General features: G+C 39.6%; 1 protein-coding gene across 2 annotated transcripts in view; it reads left to right on the top strand.

Annotated features, from left to right (window-relative positions):
- fam135b (family with sequence similarity 135 member B) overlaps positions 1-22380 on the top strand; it is a 367782-nt gene that overhangs the window by 210284 nt on the left and 135118 nt on the right. For both annotated transcript variants that reach the window (XM_072569977.1, XM_072569978.1), the window contains exons 6-7: positions 8948-9121; positions 10001-10127. In XM_072569977.1, the coding sequence (XP_072426078.1) occupies positions 8948-9121; positions 10001-10127 (301 nt within the window). The remainder of the gene's footprint in view (positions 1-8947; positions 9122-10000; positions 10128-22380) is intronic.

Raw genomic sequence — 22380 nt, forward strand, 5'->3', positions numbered from 1 at the left:
AGATCGCAATTTCCCTTCCCACGTGGTTAAAGATGCCCTCCAACGCATCTTGTCCACATCCCGCACCTCTGCCCTCAGACCCCACCCCTCCAACCGTAACAAGGACAGAACGCCCCTGGTGCTCACCTTCCACCCTACCAACCTTCGCATAAACCAAATCATCCGCCAACATTTCCGCCACCTCCAAACAGACCCCACCACCAGGGATATATTTCCCTCCCCACCCCTTTCCGCCTTCCGCAAAGGCCGTTCCCTCCGTGACTACCTGGTCAGGTCCACGCCCCCCTACAACCCACCCTCCCATCCTGGCACCTTCCCCTGCCACCGCAGGAACTGTAAAACCTGCTCCCACACCTCCTCCCTCACCTCTATCCAAGGCCCTAAAGGAGCCTTCCACATTCATCAAAATTTTACTTGCACATCCACTAATATCATTTATTGTATCCATTGCTCCCGATGTGGTCTCCTCTACATTGGGGAGACTGGGCGCCTCCTAGCACAGCGCTTTAGGGAACATCTCCAGGACACCCGCACCAATCAACCACACCGCCCCGTAGCCCAACATTTCAACTCCCCCTCCCACTCTGCCAAGGACATGGAGGTCCTGGGCCTCCTTCACCGCCGCTCCCTCACCACCAGACGCGTGGAGGAAGAACGCCTCATCTTCCACCTCGGAACACTTCAACCCCAGGGCATCAATGTGGACTTCAACAGTTTCCTCATTTCCCCTTCCCCCACCTCATCCTAGTTCTAAACTTCCAGCTCAGCACTGTTCCCATGTCTTGTCCGGACTAGTCCTACCTGCCTATCTCCTTTTCCACTTATCCACTCCACCTCTCCTCCCTGACCTATCACCTTCATCTCCTCCCCCACTCACCCATTGTACTCTATGCTACTTTCTCCCCACCCCCACCCTCATCTAGCTTATCTCTCCACGCTTCAGGCTCACTGCCTTTATTCCTGATGAAGGGCTTTTGCCCGAAACGTCGATTTCGAAGCTCCTTGGATGCTGCCTGAACTGCTGTGCTCTTCCAGCACCGCTAATCCCCTCTACCAATGTAACCTAACACACTATATATATTCTTAACAGCACTATCCACCTGGATGGCAACTTTCAGGAATCTATGTACGTGGACTCCAAGATCCCTCTGCACATCCATACTACCAAGAATCTTCCATTGACCCAATATTCTGCCTTCCTGTTATTCTTCCCAAAGTGAATCACCTCACAGTTATCTACATTGAGCTCCATTTGCCACCTCTCAGCCCAATTCTACAGTTTATCCAAGTCCCCCTGAAATCTGCAACATTTATCCACACTGTTCACCACTCCATAGACTTTAGTGTCATCTGCAAACTTACGAACCCATCAACATATGCCTGCTTCCGAGTCATTTATAAAAATGACAAACAGCAGTGGTCCTAAAACAGCTCCTTGTGGCACACCACTAGTAACCGGACTCCACGCTGAATATTTTCCATCAACAACCACTCATTGCCTTCTTACAGAAAGCCAGTTTCTAATCCAAATTGCTAAATCAACTTTAATCCCATACCTCTGCATTTTCTCCAATAGCCTACCACATGGAACCTTACCAAAGGCTTTATTGATGTCCATGTATACCACGTCCACTTCCCCACCCTCATCCACATGCTTGGTCACCTGAGAAAACTCAGTGAGGTTTGTGAGAAATGACCTGCTCTTGACAAAACCGTGTTGACTATCTCCAATCAAATTGTTGCTTGCTCGATGATTATAAATCCTATCTCTTATAATCCTTTTCAAAATGTTTTCTACAACAGATGTAAGGCTCACTGGTTTATAATTACCTGGGTCATCTCTGCTGCTCTTCTTGAACAAGGGCACAACATTTGCAATCCTCTAGTCCTCTGGTACTAAACCTGTAGACAATGATGACTCAAAGATCAAGGTCAAAGGCTCCGCCATCTCCTCCCTAGCTTCCCAAAGAATCTTCAGATAAATCTTACTACTTGCACAGATTCGAGAATTGATAATGCCTCCTCCTTACTAACCTCACCCTTTCAAGCTAATAGCCTGCATCTCAATCTTCTCCTCTACAATATTCTCCTTTTCTTTAGTGAAAACAGATGAGAAATATTCATTTAGCACGTCTCTGATTTTCGCAGGGTCCACACATAACTTCCCACTTCTGTCTTTGACTGGCCCTATTCCTACCCTAGTCATTCTTTTATTCCTCACATAACTGTAGAAAGTTTTAATATTCTCCTTTATTCTACCTGCTGAAGACTGCTCAAGTCCTCTCCTTGCTCTTCTTACCTGTGTCTTTTAATCCTTCCTAGCTAACCTGTAATTCTTCATCACCTCATTTGAACCATCTCGTCTCAACACCACATAAGTCTCCCTTTTCTGCTTAACAAGAGGTACAATTTCTTTAGTAAACCACAGTTCCCTTACCTTATCACTTCCTCCCTGCCTGACAGGGACATACCTATCAAGGACATGCCTGATAGGGACATACCTTTCAAAGAACTATTTAGTTGTATTTCTAGGTTTCTCTGTTCCACAACTCTCCTCAGGATCCTATCATTTACTGTATAAGTCCTACTTTAGTTTCACTTTCCAAAGTGCAGCACCTGACACTTAACTGTATTGAATTGCATTTGCCAATCCTAAGCCCACTTCCCCATCTAATCAAGATCCCTCTGATCAAGTTCAGAGGGACTCCTGTATTTTTGAGAGGGAGAGGGACTATTTTTGGGCTAAGATAATAAAATGTTAAGTTGTACAACCAGGATAAACTGTCCTGCACTTCCCATGCAAACGTGATGATCAAGAAAGCACAACATTGCCTGGTTTTCCTCAGGAAATTTGGCATGTCTATAAGGACCCTCACTAATTTTACAGATCTTTCGTTGAGAGCATACTGTCTGGGTGCATGACTGCTTGGTACAGCAACTGCTCTTCCCAGGACCGTAAGAAACTACAAAAGGTTGCCTACCATCATGGAAGCCAACCTTCCAGTCATGGAGTTAACTTACACCTCTCTGCCAGCATCATCAAAGACCTAGCTCACCCCAAGAAAGCTCTCCTACAACCTCTTCTGTCAAGCAGAAGATACAAAAGTTTGAACACATACACCAACAGGTTGAAGAATAGTTTTTCCTCTGCCATTATTAGACAGATGAATGCAATCTGTAACTTCAAATAGTGCTGACCTTGAGAATGTTAGAGAATGTTAATCTTGCCTAGCGCAGGTCCTATGCAATGTAACCAAGGTTTACACTCTTTCCAAGGTTTTTTTTCACCCTATGATCTATATATCCTTGCTTACTGTGACCTGCCTGTACAACTCAATCAAAGCTTTATTACTTGTACCTAAGCAGAGTGAAATCAATCAATCAATCATATTTGCCTGTTTCAGAGAACACAGAAGTCCCATAGCGTTATTTGGAGTTCACAGCAGTCTTCTTCATCAGTTATCTTGCAAAAGCATGGCTAAAAAAGATTCACTAATTAATTATCTTAATTTTATCTGTGGAAGCTTGCGGTGTGCCAGTTTCTTGCTGTTTGCTTGCATAACAATAACTGCACTTTGAAAGTAACAAATTAACTGTGAACTCCTTTGAGATAGCCTGAGACTGTAAAGGTGTTCCATAAGCAGCATTATTTTCTTTCTTGTTTTGCTGGAAGCTAATTCAAAGGTAATGGAGATCAACTTTTGAGAAGATAAACAAGTTTATTGGCACATTAAAGATATTTAATTAATTAACTCTCAAGAGGATTTGACAAACTCAAATTTGTCCATGCTTATTCTTTCACAATTATTCTTTAAACATTTAACAACTAATATGTTAGTGTATTCCAATATTTTGTGCATATAATGTAGGAATTAGTTTTGTCTAATGGTGTGGAAAATAAGGCAACAGATTGCTATCTGATTTTTGCTATCATCTATTTTTCATAGTTCTCATGAGCGTTTGTAGAGTACATACACTTGACATTCTTAATAACCAATATTGTTGCATGGTTTTCAGTGCAATAATTCAGGCTGTATTTTGAATGGTGAGTTATCGGAAAAGCCTGTCAAATCATCTCTCAAAATCTACGCAATTAGGAGCCAAAGATAAAAAGAAATACATGGATTCATCAAAACAAATGAAAACCCCATAAAAAGTTCACAAAATTCCATTGCAATCTGGCTATTCCAAGTGGAACATATTTTAATTTTTTCTCAGCCTGCTTACTTGGATAGTTTGAAGTTATCATTTTGTTCCTATTGTCATCAATGCCCAGAATCGAAACGTAGTAAATATAAAAATAATAAAATGCACACCCGATGGAATTTAGTTCAGCTACCTAGTGTTATCAGACTCTGGAATTCCTCTGATCTGCTTTTTCCAGTACATTTAGCATTCCTCTCATCCAATTCCCTTCCCTTCTATCCTAAAATGATAACGAATGTTAAGGGTCAATCCAGTTGTGTGCAGACTTCTGCAACTTCTTCTCAGTGACCATTCTGTCTTTTTGAGTCATGACATTGAGCCAAGGCTGTTGAGCAATGGAGGAGTACAGTGATAGAACAATCATAATCCAGGCGGCCTCATGTACTTTTGGAACTGATGCATTTTCCTGTAAGGGTGGCTGAGTCATATAGCACCACAGAGACCCAGCTCAATTTTCACTTGTCTCATCTGTCCCTGAGGCTAACTTCTGTTCTGGCTCATTCAGTGTCAGCTAATATATGTTAACAATTTTATGCAACTCATTAAATGACTGAACCATGAAGACCATCCACACATTTGCTTTTTGACCAAAGCATTAGAGAGATGAACAAGAGTCAAAAATCAGCTAATTTTACCATAATTCTTTGTTTTTTTCATTTAATTCATATACCTGTACTGAGATGCCATATCATGTGGATGATGGATGAAAATTTCAATGTTAACAGTTGTACGTCTCTAGTTTGAATGACCTGTTGATAATGTCAACAAACATTTACATAGCATCTTTCATATAACTAAACACTCCAGAACTCTAGCAGTGGAACAACAACCGTTGGAAAGGGACGCTAAACAGCAAAGATGTAAAAGCTGAAATCTCTGCTACTGATTTGATTCGACTTGATTTATTGTTGTTGCATGTACCTAAGTAGAGTGAAAAATTTTGTTTGTGAGAAGTACAGGCAGATCATAGCAAACAATGACAGATCATAAGGCGCTTAGACAGAGCAAGGCATGCAAGACTGCAGCTGCACTGGAGGTGCACAAGAAAAGGTCAACATTCTACTGATGGTGTAGCAAATGGAGAGGTATTTATAACAGCTCAAGTCGAATGTTCAAGTTGTAAAATAGGACTGGAGATGATTGCAGGGAAATGGTGGAATGAGGCCTTGAAAGATTTACAGGAAAAAGTCAAAGAACTTCAAGTTAATATGCTCATGTCAGATTCAAAGAAGAATGTCAGTTGGCGTGGATGAACTCGAGAAGACGTGGAGCTGTGCAAGGTGGAACTGAAAGTTCAAATGGAGAGTATTGGAGAAATCGGGTAACGATTTATTGAAGATCTATCTGAGTGCTTTTCATAATTTAGATGTGACACAGGACGGTGTGAACTAGGGAATGTGCCAGAACTGAGAGTATGTGTTAAAAGTTTGAAATGTAGACTCTCAAGTTGCACATGTCAGGTTCATTTTGAGTAAATAGCTTTCATCCGCTTCAATTCTAACTGTGCTGAACTGAAGGAAACTACCTCACTCAAGAATTGATAATGTTCAGGCATTTGGGCAGTAAGGTAGCCCTCATTTAAAGTTGTGATTGCATGCCTGAAAATCACAATTTAAAGTGAACTATAACTTCTGATAGCAATCAGTGTTAAAAATGAAGTTAGCTTCTTTTGGACACTTCTTGCTGAGAAAAAAGAATGCACATTGAAGTACCGTTCATTCAAAGCTGTAATAATTTGCAAAATCATAAAAAATCAATAAATATCAAGAAATGCAGTATGGATAGCTACTATAGGAAATTGTCAGCAGAAAAATGATTTTTGAAGTGAAAATGCTGCACATTTCTAAATTAATTCATAAATAAAATCATTTTGCAATAGCATACATTTAAAAATATTTTTAAAAACACAATATTAATATAATCGTAAATACTGCATAAATAAATCATAAAAAAGTTAAAAATTGCACCTACCCATTGTAGATTTACATTGATCAGTTGTAAAAGTTGGTAGCAAAGAAAATGACCAACTTCTCGCATAAATAGAACACAAGAGTTCAGGAGTTCAGAATGGGAGCCAGCAGCAACTAAAGTATTGGTGGTGACATACATCGGGTATTTTAAATGTAAGAATGTGAACTTTGGACAGGGAGAAGAGGGAATGAAGGTTAGGGCAGAAGGAGGGGTCTGGGCAGATGCTATGGCCAGGATCCAGGCTGGATGCTAGGATAAGGTAAGAGGACCTTCTGAAGCCTGCAATGACTGCAATGGACACTGGGAATTTTAAAACTAAAAATGGAGGGTGGAAGCAAGAGTATGGGGAAGAAGAACTTCAGATCAGAGGGAAGGAACCAAAGCATTAGGGAAAAGGTAACTTGCACAGCAAGCCGTGGAACAAGAGGTCTTTGGTAAATTAGGAAATAACTCGCAGCATTATATAGATTTATTGATATATTTTATTAATAGCTTTGAAATGAAACAACACCTGGTGAATCAATATTAAATGGGGACTAATTGTCCAGAACAACCATGGAAATAAAGATGGAGAGGAAGAGAGCCAGGTGACATCAAGATGCTAGGAACCTGTGTGACTTTTATTTCAACAATCAAACAAAAATGAACAGAAAGTAAGGATGGATTAAAGGGCAAATTGTATTCAATAAAGATGCTTTAAATCATGAAAACTAAAATGATGCCACAGATTTACTGGAATTGCTTTTGGCACATACAGCACTATATGTAGCGATTTTAAAAACTTCCAGGCCTCTGTATAATTTTCAGTAGAGTTCAATTCTTTTACTTTCCACAGGAATTGGCCATTATGTTGCCTCCTGCAGAAGCTTTACCTCGTCCGGGTTCCATGGTTAACCTTAGCACGTCCTTAGCTCAGTCCACAACAGTGCTGATGGCATAGAATCCCCAGAATCATCCTCATCCCATCGCTCAGTAACACCCCAGTGATACAGTATGTGGTTGGCTCTGATAAAAGAAGTGTAAAAGCAGCAGTACGTTTTTGTCATAATCCCTGCTGCTTAACCCAGACTTCAGTTTTCATTCTGTATATATAACTCCTCACATTCTACCTGCTTCCACCTCCTGCTGAAATTTGATCTCTGAGAGCTCTGTGCTTTTAAGCCACAACCTTCCCCTTTGTCAGAAACCTGAGGTTGTGTTTCTTCATCAGTAATGGCCTGACTCAAAAAATACTAGCCTTGAAACCAAAGTACAGACAGCAGCTCGCTAGCATTTCCACCCTTGGCTTCACAAATAGTAGATTTCATCACAAAATATGTAAAAGAGAAATACGTTTTGTCAGTGTAGATGTAATCAATGTACACACAGCTTGAGAAAGAGCAGTTATTACTGTGTGTCAGAGTTGTTTTGGCTGGGGCATCCTGGGCACTGAGTGTTAATTATTGCAAATCGAAATTAAATCAGTCCAGATATTTATCCATTTATACTGTGAATCTGAGTTTAAGTGTCGCAGATGTCCTGTTACACATAATGATGTTGGCATTTCACTTGAACAAATTAAAAACAGTAAATGACTGAAGTATGGTAATACTCAATAGGACAGTTATATCATTAAGTATCAACAGTGTATTCAAAAGTTGTACTTGGAAAATGTAATTATATCAGAGGCTGAACATAATTACAATCCAATAATTTTCTTCATTTCGATGCAAAACTTGCACTCCTGTAATTTTGAAATGTGACTAATATACTTCACTATGTGTAACAGTGCAGAGGTGACCATGTTTCTGGGTTTGCCGTTCATTTTTCTCTATGAATGTTAGTTGACACTGTCCAGATGTTTTGACTTTTGTTCTTGCTGTGGGCCTTTGTTGACAGTAAAAGTTATGGTTTCATTAAACAAAAGGAATGGGAAGGCTGAAACTTTTCTTTTTATTGCAATTGTTTGTCTGAATCCAAGAGTTCTCTTCAGACAGTTCTGCTATCTTCCATCTTTGATTTTCTTGCATGACTCACTAGACCCATGGGAGAGGAAGAAATGACATACTCACAAGATAATAATATTTACCATTTTGTAAAAATTGCTGAACGCTGAAAAGTGTTTTTTAAAAATTTAATTAAAAATACATGCCAATTTAATAAAATTGAATCAACAATCAATTCAACTGTCATAATCAGAGAGCTCATTCTTATCAGATGCCAGGCTTTTAAAACTAGGCTTCACCACCTAACCCAAGACTTACTTATTTTATCTTGTTTTCTTCCCTACTCCTTTCAATCTGTCTACTGCTTTGTAGTCTGAGGCTTAATTCACAGCAATTTCTTGTTTTTCTTTCCAGAGCTACTTGGGTCGCAATGTTTTCTGTTTGCAACATCTACCCTGAAGCAGTGTTAGTGTGCTTCTTAAAAATCAGAAACTAGACAGCTCTTCATAAATGAATAGTTACATGAAATGGAGAATAGATTCTTTCAGGTTTGGTGTCATGGAAATGGTTAGTTTAAAGAGGCTTCACTGAATTGTGAAGATCAGAACCGAACAAACAAGAACTCATTATGTCTCTGTAACCATGATTTCTCTATTTACACAAAATGAATAATGGTTTTGTTTTGGTAATTTAATGTATTATGCTTTCTCTTTTAAACCAGTGACTTAGAATGCACGTAAATCATTCCAGGATTTTTATGACTACTTTTGCCCAATGTTGAAGAATCCTTGTCAGAGCTGTGTTTCCCAGTTACATCTGAAATCCATTTTCCCGTTTGCCGACAGGTTGAGTGACATTGCAGGAATACCCTTGATCAGCAGCCGGAGGCTGGGTCTTCACTTCCATCCAAGGAGAGGCTTGCATCATCACGTACCAGTCATGTTTGACTATTTCCATCTCTCCGTCATATCCGTGACTGTGCATGCATCGCTTGTTGCTTTACACCAACCATTGATAAGGTACAGTGGTGAATATGATTGCAATACTTTCTGCATATTTTAAAGGGGTGTCTTAGCAGAAAACTTAAATGTGTGGTAACTTAGACCTCCAAACAGTTTTTATAGTAACAGTGGCAGTGTGGTTCTTCCCAAAGTAAAATGCCATTATTGAAAAGAACAAATCAAACTTTAAAAACTCATCATATTAGGCATCATCTGTGAAGAGAAGCAGAGTTGGTGTTTCATGTCAATGATTCATCAATTCTACTTGTCTCCGTAGATGCCAATGGACCTGTCAATTTTTTTTCCAGTTGTTCTAACTCTAATTTATATTTCCCACATCCACAGTATTTTGCTTTTGTATTCATTGAATATAACAGCAACAGAAAAAAAGGTTGACTTATCTGCGCAGTCTACTTTGCAGCAGAACCTAAAGTCATCCCAATCTGTTATGGATTCCATACAAAAGTACAGGACATGTCTGTACGTCACCAACAGAGAGTATTTGTTTTGTGTGTGGGGAAGTGTTGATTAGGAAAACAAAAACAAAATTTGCAGTGTATAAAAAAAAACCTCCCAGGTAATTTCTTCACATGTCAATCAAGCAAACTCCAAGGTTGCATTAGCAAACACACTTAACCTCATACCCAACTATGCTCTGCAGTTCGTAATGGCTAAACACTGGCACAGTGTAGAAGACAGTGCTACCTTCTGTTGTATCTGACCTGGGCAATACTCACTCTGATTAAAAGTAGGAAGAGATGATGGAAAATAAATCTTCCATTCCCAATGCTTTCATCCCTCACCTAAATGATCACAAAATGTCATCCGATAACCCCATAAACCCCAATGCCCCATGTACATTCTTGAATTACACTAGCATTTGTTTCTGTCCCTTAGTTTCCCTCGACTAAGCAAAGGGATCTGGCTTGGGAAAAGTGGTCAGGAGATGGAACCGAATGTATCAAATCTGAATCTTGAAAACCTCATGTTTGGGTCTAGCTACTACAAGCAGCTTACAGTTGAGGTAAGCGAATTTCCACCTCATTGTTTTGCTGCAGGATATTTCTGAGATTCAGATATTTTGCCATATTTTTGTGATGGACCTACAGATCATTTCTCTCATGCATTTGCCTTTCCTGTTCGTTTTGTTTTACTGTATTGTAATTATGGTCAAGTTGCATTGTACTATGATTTATTTAAATGTCTTTCATATATAGTTGACTTGTTTTATTTGCTTGGAGAATTTATAAGGGTGCTAAGTTTTAAAGACAGTGAAGAATTTAATGTCATTCGTACTAGTAAAATCAGTGGTGGTGTTGTCAAGCCACTTTTGGTGATGGACATTGCAGTTCCCCTCCTTCCCCACAGAATACATTCTGCACTCTTGCCATTCTCAGTGCTTCCGCCAAGTGGTGTTCAACATGAAGTAGAACTGACTCACTAACAGAAGGTGGAGGGGCAGTATGTGGTCATCAGCAGAATATTTCCCTGGTCATGTTTGACATGATGACATGAGACTTCAAGTGGTCCAGAGTCAATGCTAAGGACTCCAAAGGAAATTCTTTCCCAACTGTGTACTACAATCCTATCACTTCTGCTGCATCTTGCTGTTGGTGGGACAGAACATTCCAGCGATGGTGATGGCATTGATCTGGTCAGTTTGTGTCAGGGATTATTCGGTATCTGTGACGGTGTCACATGTGACAATACTCTGCCTTTAAGAAGTGTATTTTGTCCTTGTTTTGTGAAGAGAAGTTGAGACAGAGGTGCTGAGCATTATGGTTCAAGCCAATAAAGTAAACATCTTGTGAAGCCTTGTTTTGTTTTGAAAAATTTGGAACAATAGAAGCAGCCTGAATGGGTGTGGTCAAGCTCCCACAGAACTAGGATTTTTAGTTTACCTTTCAATAGCTATTGGGGTTGTAAAAGCTACTATATTTCTGTATCTCTGTCTCATGCAAACCCATCTATTTTTCTGAATTTGCCTTTGCCAAGAGTGTGTTTATTGAATCTTACTATATTGGAGCAGTTCATGAATAGTTTATTATTTTAAGTATTGTGATCGTTAGTTAGGCCAATTCTATTACTTTTGTTTTGTCTGTATTTTAATGGTAATATATTAATAAATTGTGTTTTGTTTCAAACCAGGTAGTTTGACCCATCGAATTGCATCTGAATGCAATGCCTTTAAAATAAAGGCAATGCTTGCCTTTAAAATAAGAAACGCTAGTGGGTCTAGGCTATTTCCATCACATGTTTTGAGTGGCTTTAGTCTGTTCCATTACACACACTGCTGCTTAACAGTTCCTGAGACAGCACTCCCAATTTTGGCACCAGCCATCAAATATTGCTGAGAAGGATTTTGCAAGGTCATTAGGTCTGTGTTTGGCATTGCTTCCAGTGCCTAGATCAACAGCAGGTTGATCTGACTTAATTTTTTTTTAGACTTTCTAGCAATTGTTATAACTGAGGTGGCTAGGCTATTTCAGAGGGCAGTTAAGAGTCAACCACATTGCTGTGGGTCTGAAGATATGGCTAGACCTGTTCATAAAGACATATTTCCTTCTCTGAATCACATGAGTGAATCTGATGGCTTGCTAAGACAATCATCAACAATGATTTCATGATTATCATTAGTCTTTTAATTCTAGATTTTAGTGAGTTGAAATATTACCAATTCCCATGGTGGGTTTTGATCCATGTCCCAAAACATTAGTCTGTAGCTCTTGATTACTATTCTAGTGACATTATCAGTAAGCCACCAACTCCGCAAGGTAGATTGATTTCTAGAGTGGAGTTGGTGAGAGATTGGATTGAATGGGCTTACATTCTCTGGTATGTCACAGAAGGACAGGTGAAGTCATGGAAATGTTTAACATTTTTAGGGAGCTTGACTGGATTAATACTGAGTAACTGAGACTCCTGTCTTAATAGTCCAGAGCTAGCAGATAGTGTTTATATAAAAGTTGTGCTATTTAGGACTGAGATGAGAAGAAATTTCATGACTCAAAAGGTTGCCTGGTATGGTAGGAAGATCGTATGAGAAAAGGCTGAGGCACTTGGGGCTGTTTTCATTGGAGAAAAGAAGGTCTAGGGGTGACTTGATAGAGGTGTACAAGATGATTAGGGGTTTAGATAAGGTTGACCATGAGAACCTTTTTCCACGTATGGAGTCAGCTATTACAGGGGGGCATAGCTTTAAATTAAGGGGTGGTAGGTATAAGACAGATGTTAGGGGTAGGTTCTTTACACAGCGAGTCGTGAGTTCATGGAATGCCCTGCCAGTAGCAGTGGTGGACTCTCCCTCTTTATGGGCATTTAAGCAGGCATTGGATAGGCATATGGAGGATAGTGGGCTAGTGTAGGTTAGGTGGGCTTGGATCGGCGCAACATCGAGGGCCAAAGGGCCTGTACTGCGCTGTATTTTTCTATGTTCTATGTTTCTATGTTATTAAACTTTGGAATTCTGTATCCGAGAGAGTGGTGGGCTGGGTTTATTGAGCAACTTAGAAGACTGATATTGACTTTATGGAATTATAGGCAAGACTCAAAGGACAGAATGACTTATTCCTCTGTTATTCCTATTTCTAATCTTAATTTACCCAACCATAATACCCTGATGTTTGTAACATCTCTCAGAGAAATAGTGATGCAGAGGGGTTTAGGATGAAACAGTGAAGGATAGAGCCCAGGCATCTACATTACTGCCTGAGTCATAAGAATTTAGATTTCACAAAAATAGAGATGATAGATCTTTTAAGATACATAGCACACATCAACTAGTAAGTGCAACAAGAATGAACATTTTAATACTGTTCTATAATTCTATAATTGGTAGCTGATCTAGGTGAGCATAGATAATGATGATGGGCTCGAGCAGGATCAAATCAGAAGAGGTTAAGTTTAGTTGATATTGTAGAAGATGGGAGTATGTCCAATGGATAATGGAAATAGTGCAGAATGGAAATGATGGAATAACGTATTAGGTGCAGACGGTGTGTATACAGGCTCAGAGGCTCAGTTCAGAGTCAAATAGGGCAACAGGAGTACATATAGTTAAACATTAACCTGTAACTGTAGAGGATGGCATCAGTGCTAAATGAAATATGAAACTAGTGAACAGTCTGAAAACTTGGTTGAGGTAGGGGGATGGATTTTTTTGGAAAAGTACAAACTTGGGGGCAGCAGCTGAAGATCTTTGTCTCCAATGTTTATCTATAGGAAATAATACCTCATTCAAAACTGATTTTAGACAAGCCTTTTAAAATCTTCGGTCCAAAGTAGATGTCGTCTCACCATCTTTCCATTCAGCTACACGATTTTTTCCACCTGCTTAACCTGTCGAGACACTTTTCCAGCTTCAGTACTTGCACTGTAACTTCAGATACTGCTATCACCAAACTTAGTTGTACAGCTTTCTGTTCACCTATGTAATTGATAAATATATTGAAAAGCAGAAAGCAGATCCCTAGAATCACTACTAATCATAAGCTGCCAATTGGAGTACATGGAGAAAGTGAGGACTGCAGATGCTGGAGATCAGAGCTGAAAATGTGTTGCTGGAAAAGCGCAGCAGGTCAGGCAGCATCCAAGGAGCAGGAGAATCGACGTTTCAGGCTTGAGGGGCTCATGCCCGAAACGTCGATTCTCCTGCTCCTCGAATGCTGCCTGACCTGCTGCGCTTTTTCAGCAACACATTTTCAGCAATTGGAATACATGCCCCATTAACTGTGCTCATTTGTCTCCTACAACCTAGCTAATTCATGGCTAATTTACCAGCTTTCCTTCAATTCATTAGATTTATGTTATTGCTAACAATATGGAGTCTTATTGATGCCATCCAGAAATCCATATGTAGAATATTTACCACTCTGTATTCTAACACATATTGGAAACATAGAAACGAGCAGCAGGAATAGGCTATTTGCTCTTTGTGCTTGCTTTGCCATTCCATGTGATCATAGTAATCCTCGACCTCACTGCCTTGTAATATTTAAAAAATTATCATGCTCATCCTTAAATATCCTCAGTAAACTGGCCACCACAGCCTCTCTGTTCACCTCTGTTCACCTAGAGATTGCCATCCTCTGATTTAGTGAGCTCCTCAAAAAAAAAATTGACAAAATAAATGAAATTTAATGTTTACAAATTAATTTTGATTTTCTCTGATCAATTCCAATTTGATCAAGAGCTCAGTTGCTCAGAACCTTATGGCAATGTTTTTTACTTCCCCACAACAGATGTTAAACTATCATTTACTGGCTTCTTTCTCAACTCTTGTTAAATGCTTGACTGACATTGATAATTTTCGAACCTAGAGTAATAATTCCTGAATCAGAGAGTTTTCGATGATCATGATTAAAAATTTGCTCACCTCCTTTTGCAATGTGCCGTGGAAAGAATCAAGTTCTGAAAGTGTCAAGTTTGGTTGAATTCTTCTTTCTATTAACAATTTTTGTCCTTTAGTTAAATCCGGAAGCTCATCTGTTAAATTATTTTTGTTTCTTGTCACATCATTCATCTATTTCCTTTACCATGAGGACTTAGTCCTATTTATCTATTCACAAATCCATCATTCCAATGTTTTTAACACAAATTATACCTGCTTCTGTCTTTAAGAGGCCAATTGTAGCCTTAGCCATGGATTTTTTTTTTGCTTAATACACTTTTTAAAAATCTTTTAGCATGGACTTTCCTGGTGAGGTTGTACAGGTCAGTCTGTTATATGAGCTGCCAGAGGAAGTGGTGGAGGGCATAGGTTTAGGGTGAGAGGAGAAAGATATAAAAGAGACCTAAGGGGCAACTTTTTCACACAGAGAGTGGTAAGGATATGGAATGAGGTGCCAAAGAAAGTGGTGGAGGTTGCTACAATTGGAACATTTAAGAGGCATTTGGATGGGTATATGAATAGGAAGAGTTTGGAGGGATATGGGCCGGGTTCTGGCAGGTGGGACTAGATTGGGTTGGGATATCTGGTTGGCATGGATGAGTTGGACCGAAGGATCTGTTTCCATGCTGTGCATCTCTATGACTCTATTTTATCAATACAAATTCGCTGCAATGAGATTGATGAATTGGGAAAGCTGTTTCTAAAATGCAAACTTTTAAAATGTCTGTTGGCTGTCGTGTGATTACAGCACCAATACTTTCAAGCATGACTTTTCTATAACACGGCAGTTGCACAAGAACACAGCCATCAAATTATAGAAGAACTGACTGCATTGTATTCACTTTCCTACAGCTCTTACTAATTTCTTCGTATTTTCCTTGCTACAAACTGTACTGTACTTTGTATTTGAAAAAATCTTTATTTTAATTTTACACTGCCTCCTCTCATTGAGTGTAATTCCTTAAATTTTCAAAGTCTGAAGATTGACATGTGCCTCAACATAATTAATTACAGATCAGAAGAAATCGGTATGATTTTTTTAACTCTTTCCTGACATTTTTCTGTTACTGTGCAATATCTGAAGTGTGATGGGGAGCAAGCTGAATAACTGCGAAAAATGGTGTTTATTGTGGGGAAATAAGAAGTCACCCACTTCAGACCTCCAGAAAGAAAACTTGTGCAACATATAATTTGAATGAACTAGTTTTTTAAAAAATTATTAGGACTTTTTAAATCACAATATGAACTCATCATTGCATTTTAACTGCTTTGGCATTAACTTAAATACAAGTGGAAGGCACCGCTTTTCAAACTGACATTACGTTTTTTTCTACAAGATACATATTTTCACATATTATTATCCATTTTACAAGGTTTTTAATAAAAACAGTATCATCTGCCATACAGACCAAATCATTTAACGATTTTATTTTATCCAATCATTGGGTAGTGGTGTTGCTGACAAGGTTAGCACTTGCTGATCAATTATATTGTCCATGCTGCTTCTCATTCACTCCTGGCCTCTCTTTGATGTTGCATAGTTGCACAGCAGATGTGTTGTAAATGCATTAAAGGTTTAGATTGCAACATATAACTGTAGGTGCACCAATGTTGCCTTCAGTAGAGAATTCTGGCCCGTTATACAGAGAAGCTTTGATAATAAGTAAGTCTGTGTAGATACACATGTTCAGTACAGTTGATTAAACAGTTGTCATAACACCTGCAAGTATATTGTTCAAAGACTGTCAAGTGTCAGTCGGAAGCATTTTGGTCCTGTACAGACTAAGCATTTTATTCACTAGCAATCTGCTCCTAATTGATGTTTTGCAAACCTTCAAATCTGCATGTCATGGTTGTTTATTCTCATCGCTGCAATTAGCTTGATGTAGCTATTCCCAAGTAACTGATGTAATTATTCTCAAGTACACTCTACTCCTTGATTTATTCAGAGGGAGTACAAATCAAGGGGTTCAATTTAAAAAAAAAATTCCTAACATAGCTCAAAATGAGCCAAGTGCTTTGTAGTAAATTATTTAATGCATACAGTAGGATTGATTGTTGGCCTTAATACCATGGAGCTGGTACCCTGAAAGATTTACCCCAACCTAATTACAATTTTGTTCTTGTCTTCCTTTGTGCACTACTTGAGCTCACCTTGTCCATCAGATCAACCTTTTCCATGGACGCCATTTCTACAGTACTGTTTGCAAACCAATATCCCATTCTTTTAAACCCCAATGTTAGGTGATGTTATAAAGTGCACATTCCCTTTTCCCTCCCGATACCTCTTCCATTGTTTGCTCCAGAAGAAACTTTCTCTCAAGCCACTTATTGCGATACTTATTGAATCCCAACTATCTCCCTTTGACTCACAATTTGGCATGACATTTCTGGAGCTGCGAGTTTGCTAATCACATCCTCTCCTCCACTTTTGAGATCTTGGCTCCTATTAAAACTATTGCTTCATCTCACCCGAGACATTGTCTTGGTATATTACCCTGCCCATTTCTATTAAGTCAGAGGGATGCATATTTGAATGTTTATGGCAGAAAACTGGTTTGTCTATCCTTCACAATGTCTGGCTGGAAGACATAAAGCATTATTAGACACTGTCCTTCATTGCCAAATCTCTTTACTATTCAAAAATCATCTTAAATGCAAAATGTTTTGCGTCACAGACCAGTTTAAGAAATGAAGCTCCCAAGCTTACTTCACTCTCATCATCAACAACAAGTACGAGAAGAACATGGACTTGTGTCATCATAATTAAAACCATCCATTCAGCTGGCTTCTTCATCTATCTCACTGTGATAAGCTTCATTCAGTGTTCATCACATCTCTAGCTCTGAACTCAAACTTTCCTCTGGATTCTTTCCCATCTCCTATCTTAGCTTTCCCCAGCTCCAGGGCACCTACCTTCTGCTTCCTCAATCTTATCGTGATCAAATTATTAACCACCAAATGTCTCATCCAGGGTTGATTGTTAGCTGATATTGTTAATTCTGCCCTTTCTCCACATACTGTCTCCCTCACTGACAAAACATCCATTAAGTCACTCCTCAAAATGTCCACCCTCGATCCAACCTCTCCATCCTTACCCCAATTCCAACTTGTGTTTCCTCTGCTGTGTTCTTGAATATGTTTTCATCTCCCAAACCTCTAGACTCTTTCCTGCAATTCCATTCTTCCTCCAGTCAGATTTCTGCCACCTTTACATTGCTGAAACACTAAAGTAAGGGAGACAGAAACAATAAACTATAGTTTTACAGAAGTTATTTTGGAAAATGTATGAATCTATAATAAAGGATGTAATAGCAGGGCATTTAGATATACACAATATAATCACACAATGAAAATATGGTTTCATGAAGGGGAAATCATGCCTGACAAATTTATTACTATTCATAGAGGAGGTGCCAATCAAGAATAGATAAAAGAGAAGCAGTGGATGTATTATGTTTGGGATTTCAGACAATGTTTGATAAGAGCTCATGGTGTTGGGTGTAGCATATCAACATGGATAGAGGATTGGCTAACTAATAGAAAACAGAGTCAAGAAAAGCATGGGTGGAGGTAGTGGGATAATAGACAGTTTAAAACTTTAGGCAAAATGTGACAGCTAGAATAGAATGTGGGAAAATATGAGGTTTTGGAAGAATGGAAGAGCTATATATTATTTTAATGGGGAAAGACTACAGAAAGCCGCAGCCTCCATGCATGAATCACAATGGAAGGCAAATTACTGTTCACCTTTATTTCAGAGGGGATGGAGTTTAAAACTAAGGGAATCGAGCTCAAACTATACAAGGCACTAATCAGACCACCCTTCAATACTGTAAATAGTTTTGGTCCCCTTACCTGAAGAAAAATACACTGACATTGGAGGCTGTCAAGAGAAGATTCACTAGGCTGGAAGCTGAGTAGATTGGGTTTGCTTTCATTGGTATGTAGAGAAATGAGAGGCAACCTAATGGAGATAGATAAGATTATCTGGGGGGCTTGACAGGTAGATGCAAAGAGTTTGTCTCCCCTCCTTGGCAAAATCTAGGACCGGAGCAGGCTTTTGCCCGAAACATCAATGCTGCCTGACCTCCTGTCTTTTCCAGCACCACTCTAGTCTAGACTCTGATTTCCAGCATCTGCATTCCTCACTTTTGCCCAGCACAATCTCAGTGTATAAGGCAGAGATGATGTGGATTTGATTTGAAGGGGAGTAAATCTGCAGAATGCTTTACTGCAGGGAGCTGTCAAAGTTGGTTGGTAAGCAGATTCAGTGTTGAGAGAGAAATTTTTGATCAGTAAGAGAGTAGAGGTTTGTGGGAAAGGTAGGAAAGTGGAGTTGAGGATTGTTAGAGCAACCATGATCTCATTGAATGATGGAGCAGACTCGATGCAAACATTAGCTTAATTTTGGTTTAATTTTTTTTGTTGTTAAATTCACAAATGATATTCGTTAGTTTGTGGAAAGTTGTTTGTTTTGTAGTATTTTTTAAAGAAAAGCCTTCTAGTTGTTCCTTGTAGCCTATCCTTCCAGGTTAATTTTTGGAGCTGTCTCAAAATCCTGTGAGCAGGTATAAATAGAGATGAATTCACCCAGGCAACATGGTAAGGTTCTGTGGGCAGAGCCTGCTTCCAGCTCAGTGATTTTAACACTAATGCAAAAAATGGTGAAAACTCAGGTTGTATTGAATGCCTTTTATTGTTGAAATCTTGCAAACTTATGCACCACTTTTGCTCAAAAGGGGGAGCAGATACAACATGGTCTGGTAGGAACCTCAACGCACTGCATGCAAATGGTCATGGGAGAGCTGTGTATTAATGCAGCAACATTGTGTTTATAGGAAAACATACTTAAAGATAGAATATTCTTCTTAAACTTTGCTCAGTGTTTGGTGTACACGATTGTGGAATTATTTATTTAATTTACTGTTACAGAGTCCTAACACTGAGAAAGATCCTTCGGTCCAATTTGTCCATGTTGACAAAATATCGTACATTAATCTGTCCCATTTCCCAGCATTTGTCCCATATCCCCCTAAACCCTTGCTAATCATAAACCCATCCAGATGCCTTTAAAATGTTGTAATTGTACCTGCCTCTATTACTTCCTTTGGCAGCTCACCCCATACATGTACCACACTCTGTGAAAACGTTGCCCCTCAGGTCCCTTTTAAATCTTTCCTCTCTCATCTTAAAACTATGCCCTTTAGTTTTGACCTCTCCAATCCTGGGGAAAAGACCTTGACTATTCACCCCATCCTTCATGATTTTGTAAACCTCTGTAAGGTCACCCCTCAGCCTTGGACGCTTCAGTGAAAATAGCCCCAGCCTATTCAGCCTCTCCCTATAGCTCAAACCCTCCCACCCTGGCAATATCCCTGTAATTTGTTTTTCTGCACCACCTCAAATTTAACAGCATAATGCTATAGCAGGGAGATCAGAATTGAACACAATATTCCAAAAGTGTTTTTAACCAATGTCCTGTACAGCTTAAATGTAACATCCAAATGTTGTTGAATATATTATAAATCTAAAATATAAAGTGATCAATAAGGAATTTCCAAAGGTACACCTGCTACCAGCTCGATAACAAGAGCTTGGAATTATATAAACTGCAGCACCTGCAGGTTCTTCCCAAGTCTCTCACCATTCTAGCTTGCAACTATATCACTGTTCCTTGCTCTTGCTGGGTCAAAACTTTGGAACTTCCTTCTTAACAGCACTTACCAACCCACTATGGACTGTAGCAGTCGAAGAAGATGGCACACCACATTCTCAATGGCAATTAAAGTATGTGCAGCAATAGTCAGTGGCCATCATATTCCACAAGAATAATTAAATGGATATACAAGGTCATGCAGCATCTCATAATTGACTTTCATCGTGTTGCTTTCCTACAGTCGCATTTTAGCAATGGCTGAGACTTTTTTTATCACCAAGACCTGATGGGACATGTTCTCCTGGGCCTTTATGATAGGTTTAACAAATTGACTCCACCAAGGGATCCTGTTTGATCCATAGTTTAAAAGCAGCATTTGCTTCTTCAGCAGTAGCAGCCACACTGTCAGAATGTGGAAGTTGCTTCCAAAGCTTGACTCATTCAAAGTTTCACATTATTGTTCTCCCTTTGGTACAGCATAATGTAGTATGTTTCCAAAAGGAGTAGCTTTGTCATCATTAACAAAGTCGATGGAAATGTTTTCCTCCAAACTTAAAGGCTGTGAGAATGAAGACTTCTGTCTTGTGTGAGATTGATGAAGGATGCTGGCATGAAGAAACATATCCAATCTAATTACATTGAGCCCTGGTGAAAAGCAGCATAGCACCAAAAGAGAGTACATCTGAGAATGCTTGCACTTCTCTGTCATGAAGAGATGTATAGCACCATTGGGAGCGCAAGACAAAATTATTTTTCCTCTGCATTACAGCTCCAATCTACTGTCCTCCGATATTGTCATGTCTCATCTATCTTTACAGGGAATGGGATAGTGCCAATGGTTCTCAGTCTGAATGATTACTTGTCATTTTTGGCGAACCTTACTTGATTATTTTTCAAAGGTTTATTCATGTCTGCCTCCGATGGCATATTGCAAGGAACCCAAAGGATCCACCCCCTCAGTGTCATAAGTAGAAGATCTGGTGCAAGTCAGCCTACTTAAATTGCATTGACTCATGAGTCATGGGACAGTCATGGAGAAGTCAGTTTGAGATTGTCTAAACTTCACATCTTCGTGTAGAAACGTGGGAGGTGGTAGGAGGTGGAAGAGAGCAGATTTGACAAACGTTTGATGAGTTCATGCTCCTGATAACTAGTTTGGGAATCTTATTTAACTAGATGCCTGTCTATGAGCAGATGCAGGTAATAACCGGTATAACTTCTAACCACAAGCACGTCATGTACGAAATTTAAAAAACCGAAAGAACTGTGGATGCTGGAGTTCAGGAACAGAAGTAGCAATTGCTGGAAAATCTCATTAGGTCTAGCAGCGTCTGTGGAGGGAAAGCAGAATTAACATTTGAAATTACCTGACAGTTCTTCAGAACTGGTTGTAGCTAGGAAATGGTTGGTATATGGGGTGGAGGGAGAAGGCAGGAGCAAATGATACTTGGAGATAGAGCCCAGAGACCGAGAGAAAAACCATTGGGCAAAGGAGGAGGTAAAGGTCAGTCTGAAAGGATCAGTAGCCACTAATGGGGACCATTAGTGGCTGACGATGGGTTGTTTGTGGTGGTAGCTCATGTGATGTCAAGTCTAGTGTGTGGATGATGGGGTAAGGGCATGGGCAAAGGTGCTCAGGCCCTAAAATTATTGAATTTAATAGTGAGTCCAGAAGGCTGCAGTGCCCCCAAGTGGAAAGTGAGATGTTGTTGTTCTTCCATGATTTGGAGATGCTGGTGTTGGCCTGGGGTGTACAAAGTTAAAAATCACACAACATCAGGTTATAGTCCCAACAGGTTTAATTGGAAGCACTAGCTTTCAGAGTGCGGCTCCTTCATCAGGTCGTTGTACCTGATGACCACCTGATGGAGGAGCAGTCCTCCGAAAGCTAGTGCTTCCAATTAATCCCGTTGGACTATATTGGTGTTGTGTGATTTTTAACGTTGTTCTTCCAGTCTGAGCTGAGCTTCTTTGGTGCACTGCAGCAAGCCCAGAGACAGAGTTGTTGGCCTGGGGATATGATGGTGTTTGAAAGTGGCAGGCAACAGGAAGCCCATGGTCATTTTTGCAGACAGAATGTATGTGTACTGGGGAGAAATTGCTGAATCTGTTTTTCATCTCCCCAATGGAGAGCAAACCTCAATAGGGCCCTCCCAGTTCTCACTTACCACTTCACCAGCATCCACATCCAAAGGATCTTTAGCTGCCATGTCTGCTACCTCTAGTAGG

This window comes from Chiloscyllium punctatum, chromosome 5 (genome assembly GCF_047496795.1).
Source record: "Chiloscyllium punctatum isolate Juve2018m chromosome 5, sChiPun1.3, whole genome shotgun sequence".
NCBI lineage: Eukaryota > Metazoa > Chordata > Chondrichthyes > Orectolobiformes > Hemiscylliidae > Chiloscyllium > Chiloscyllium punctatum.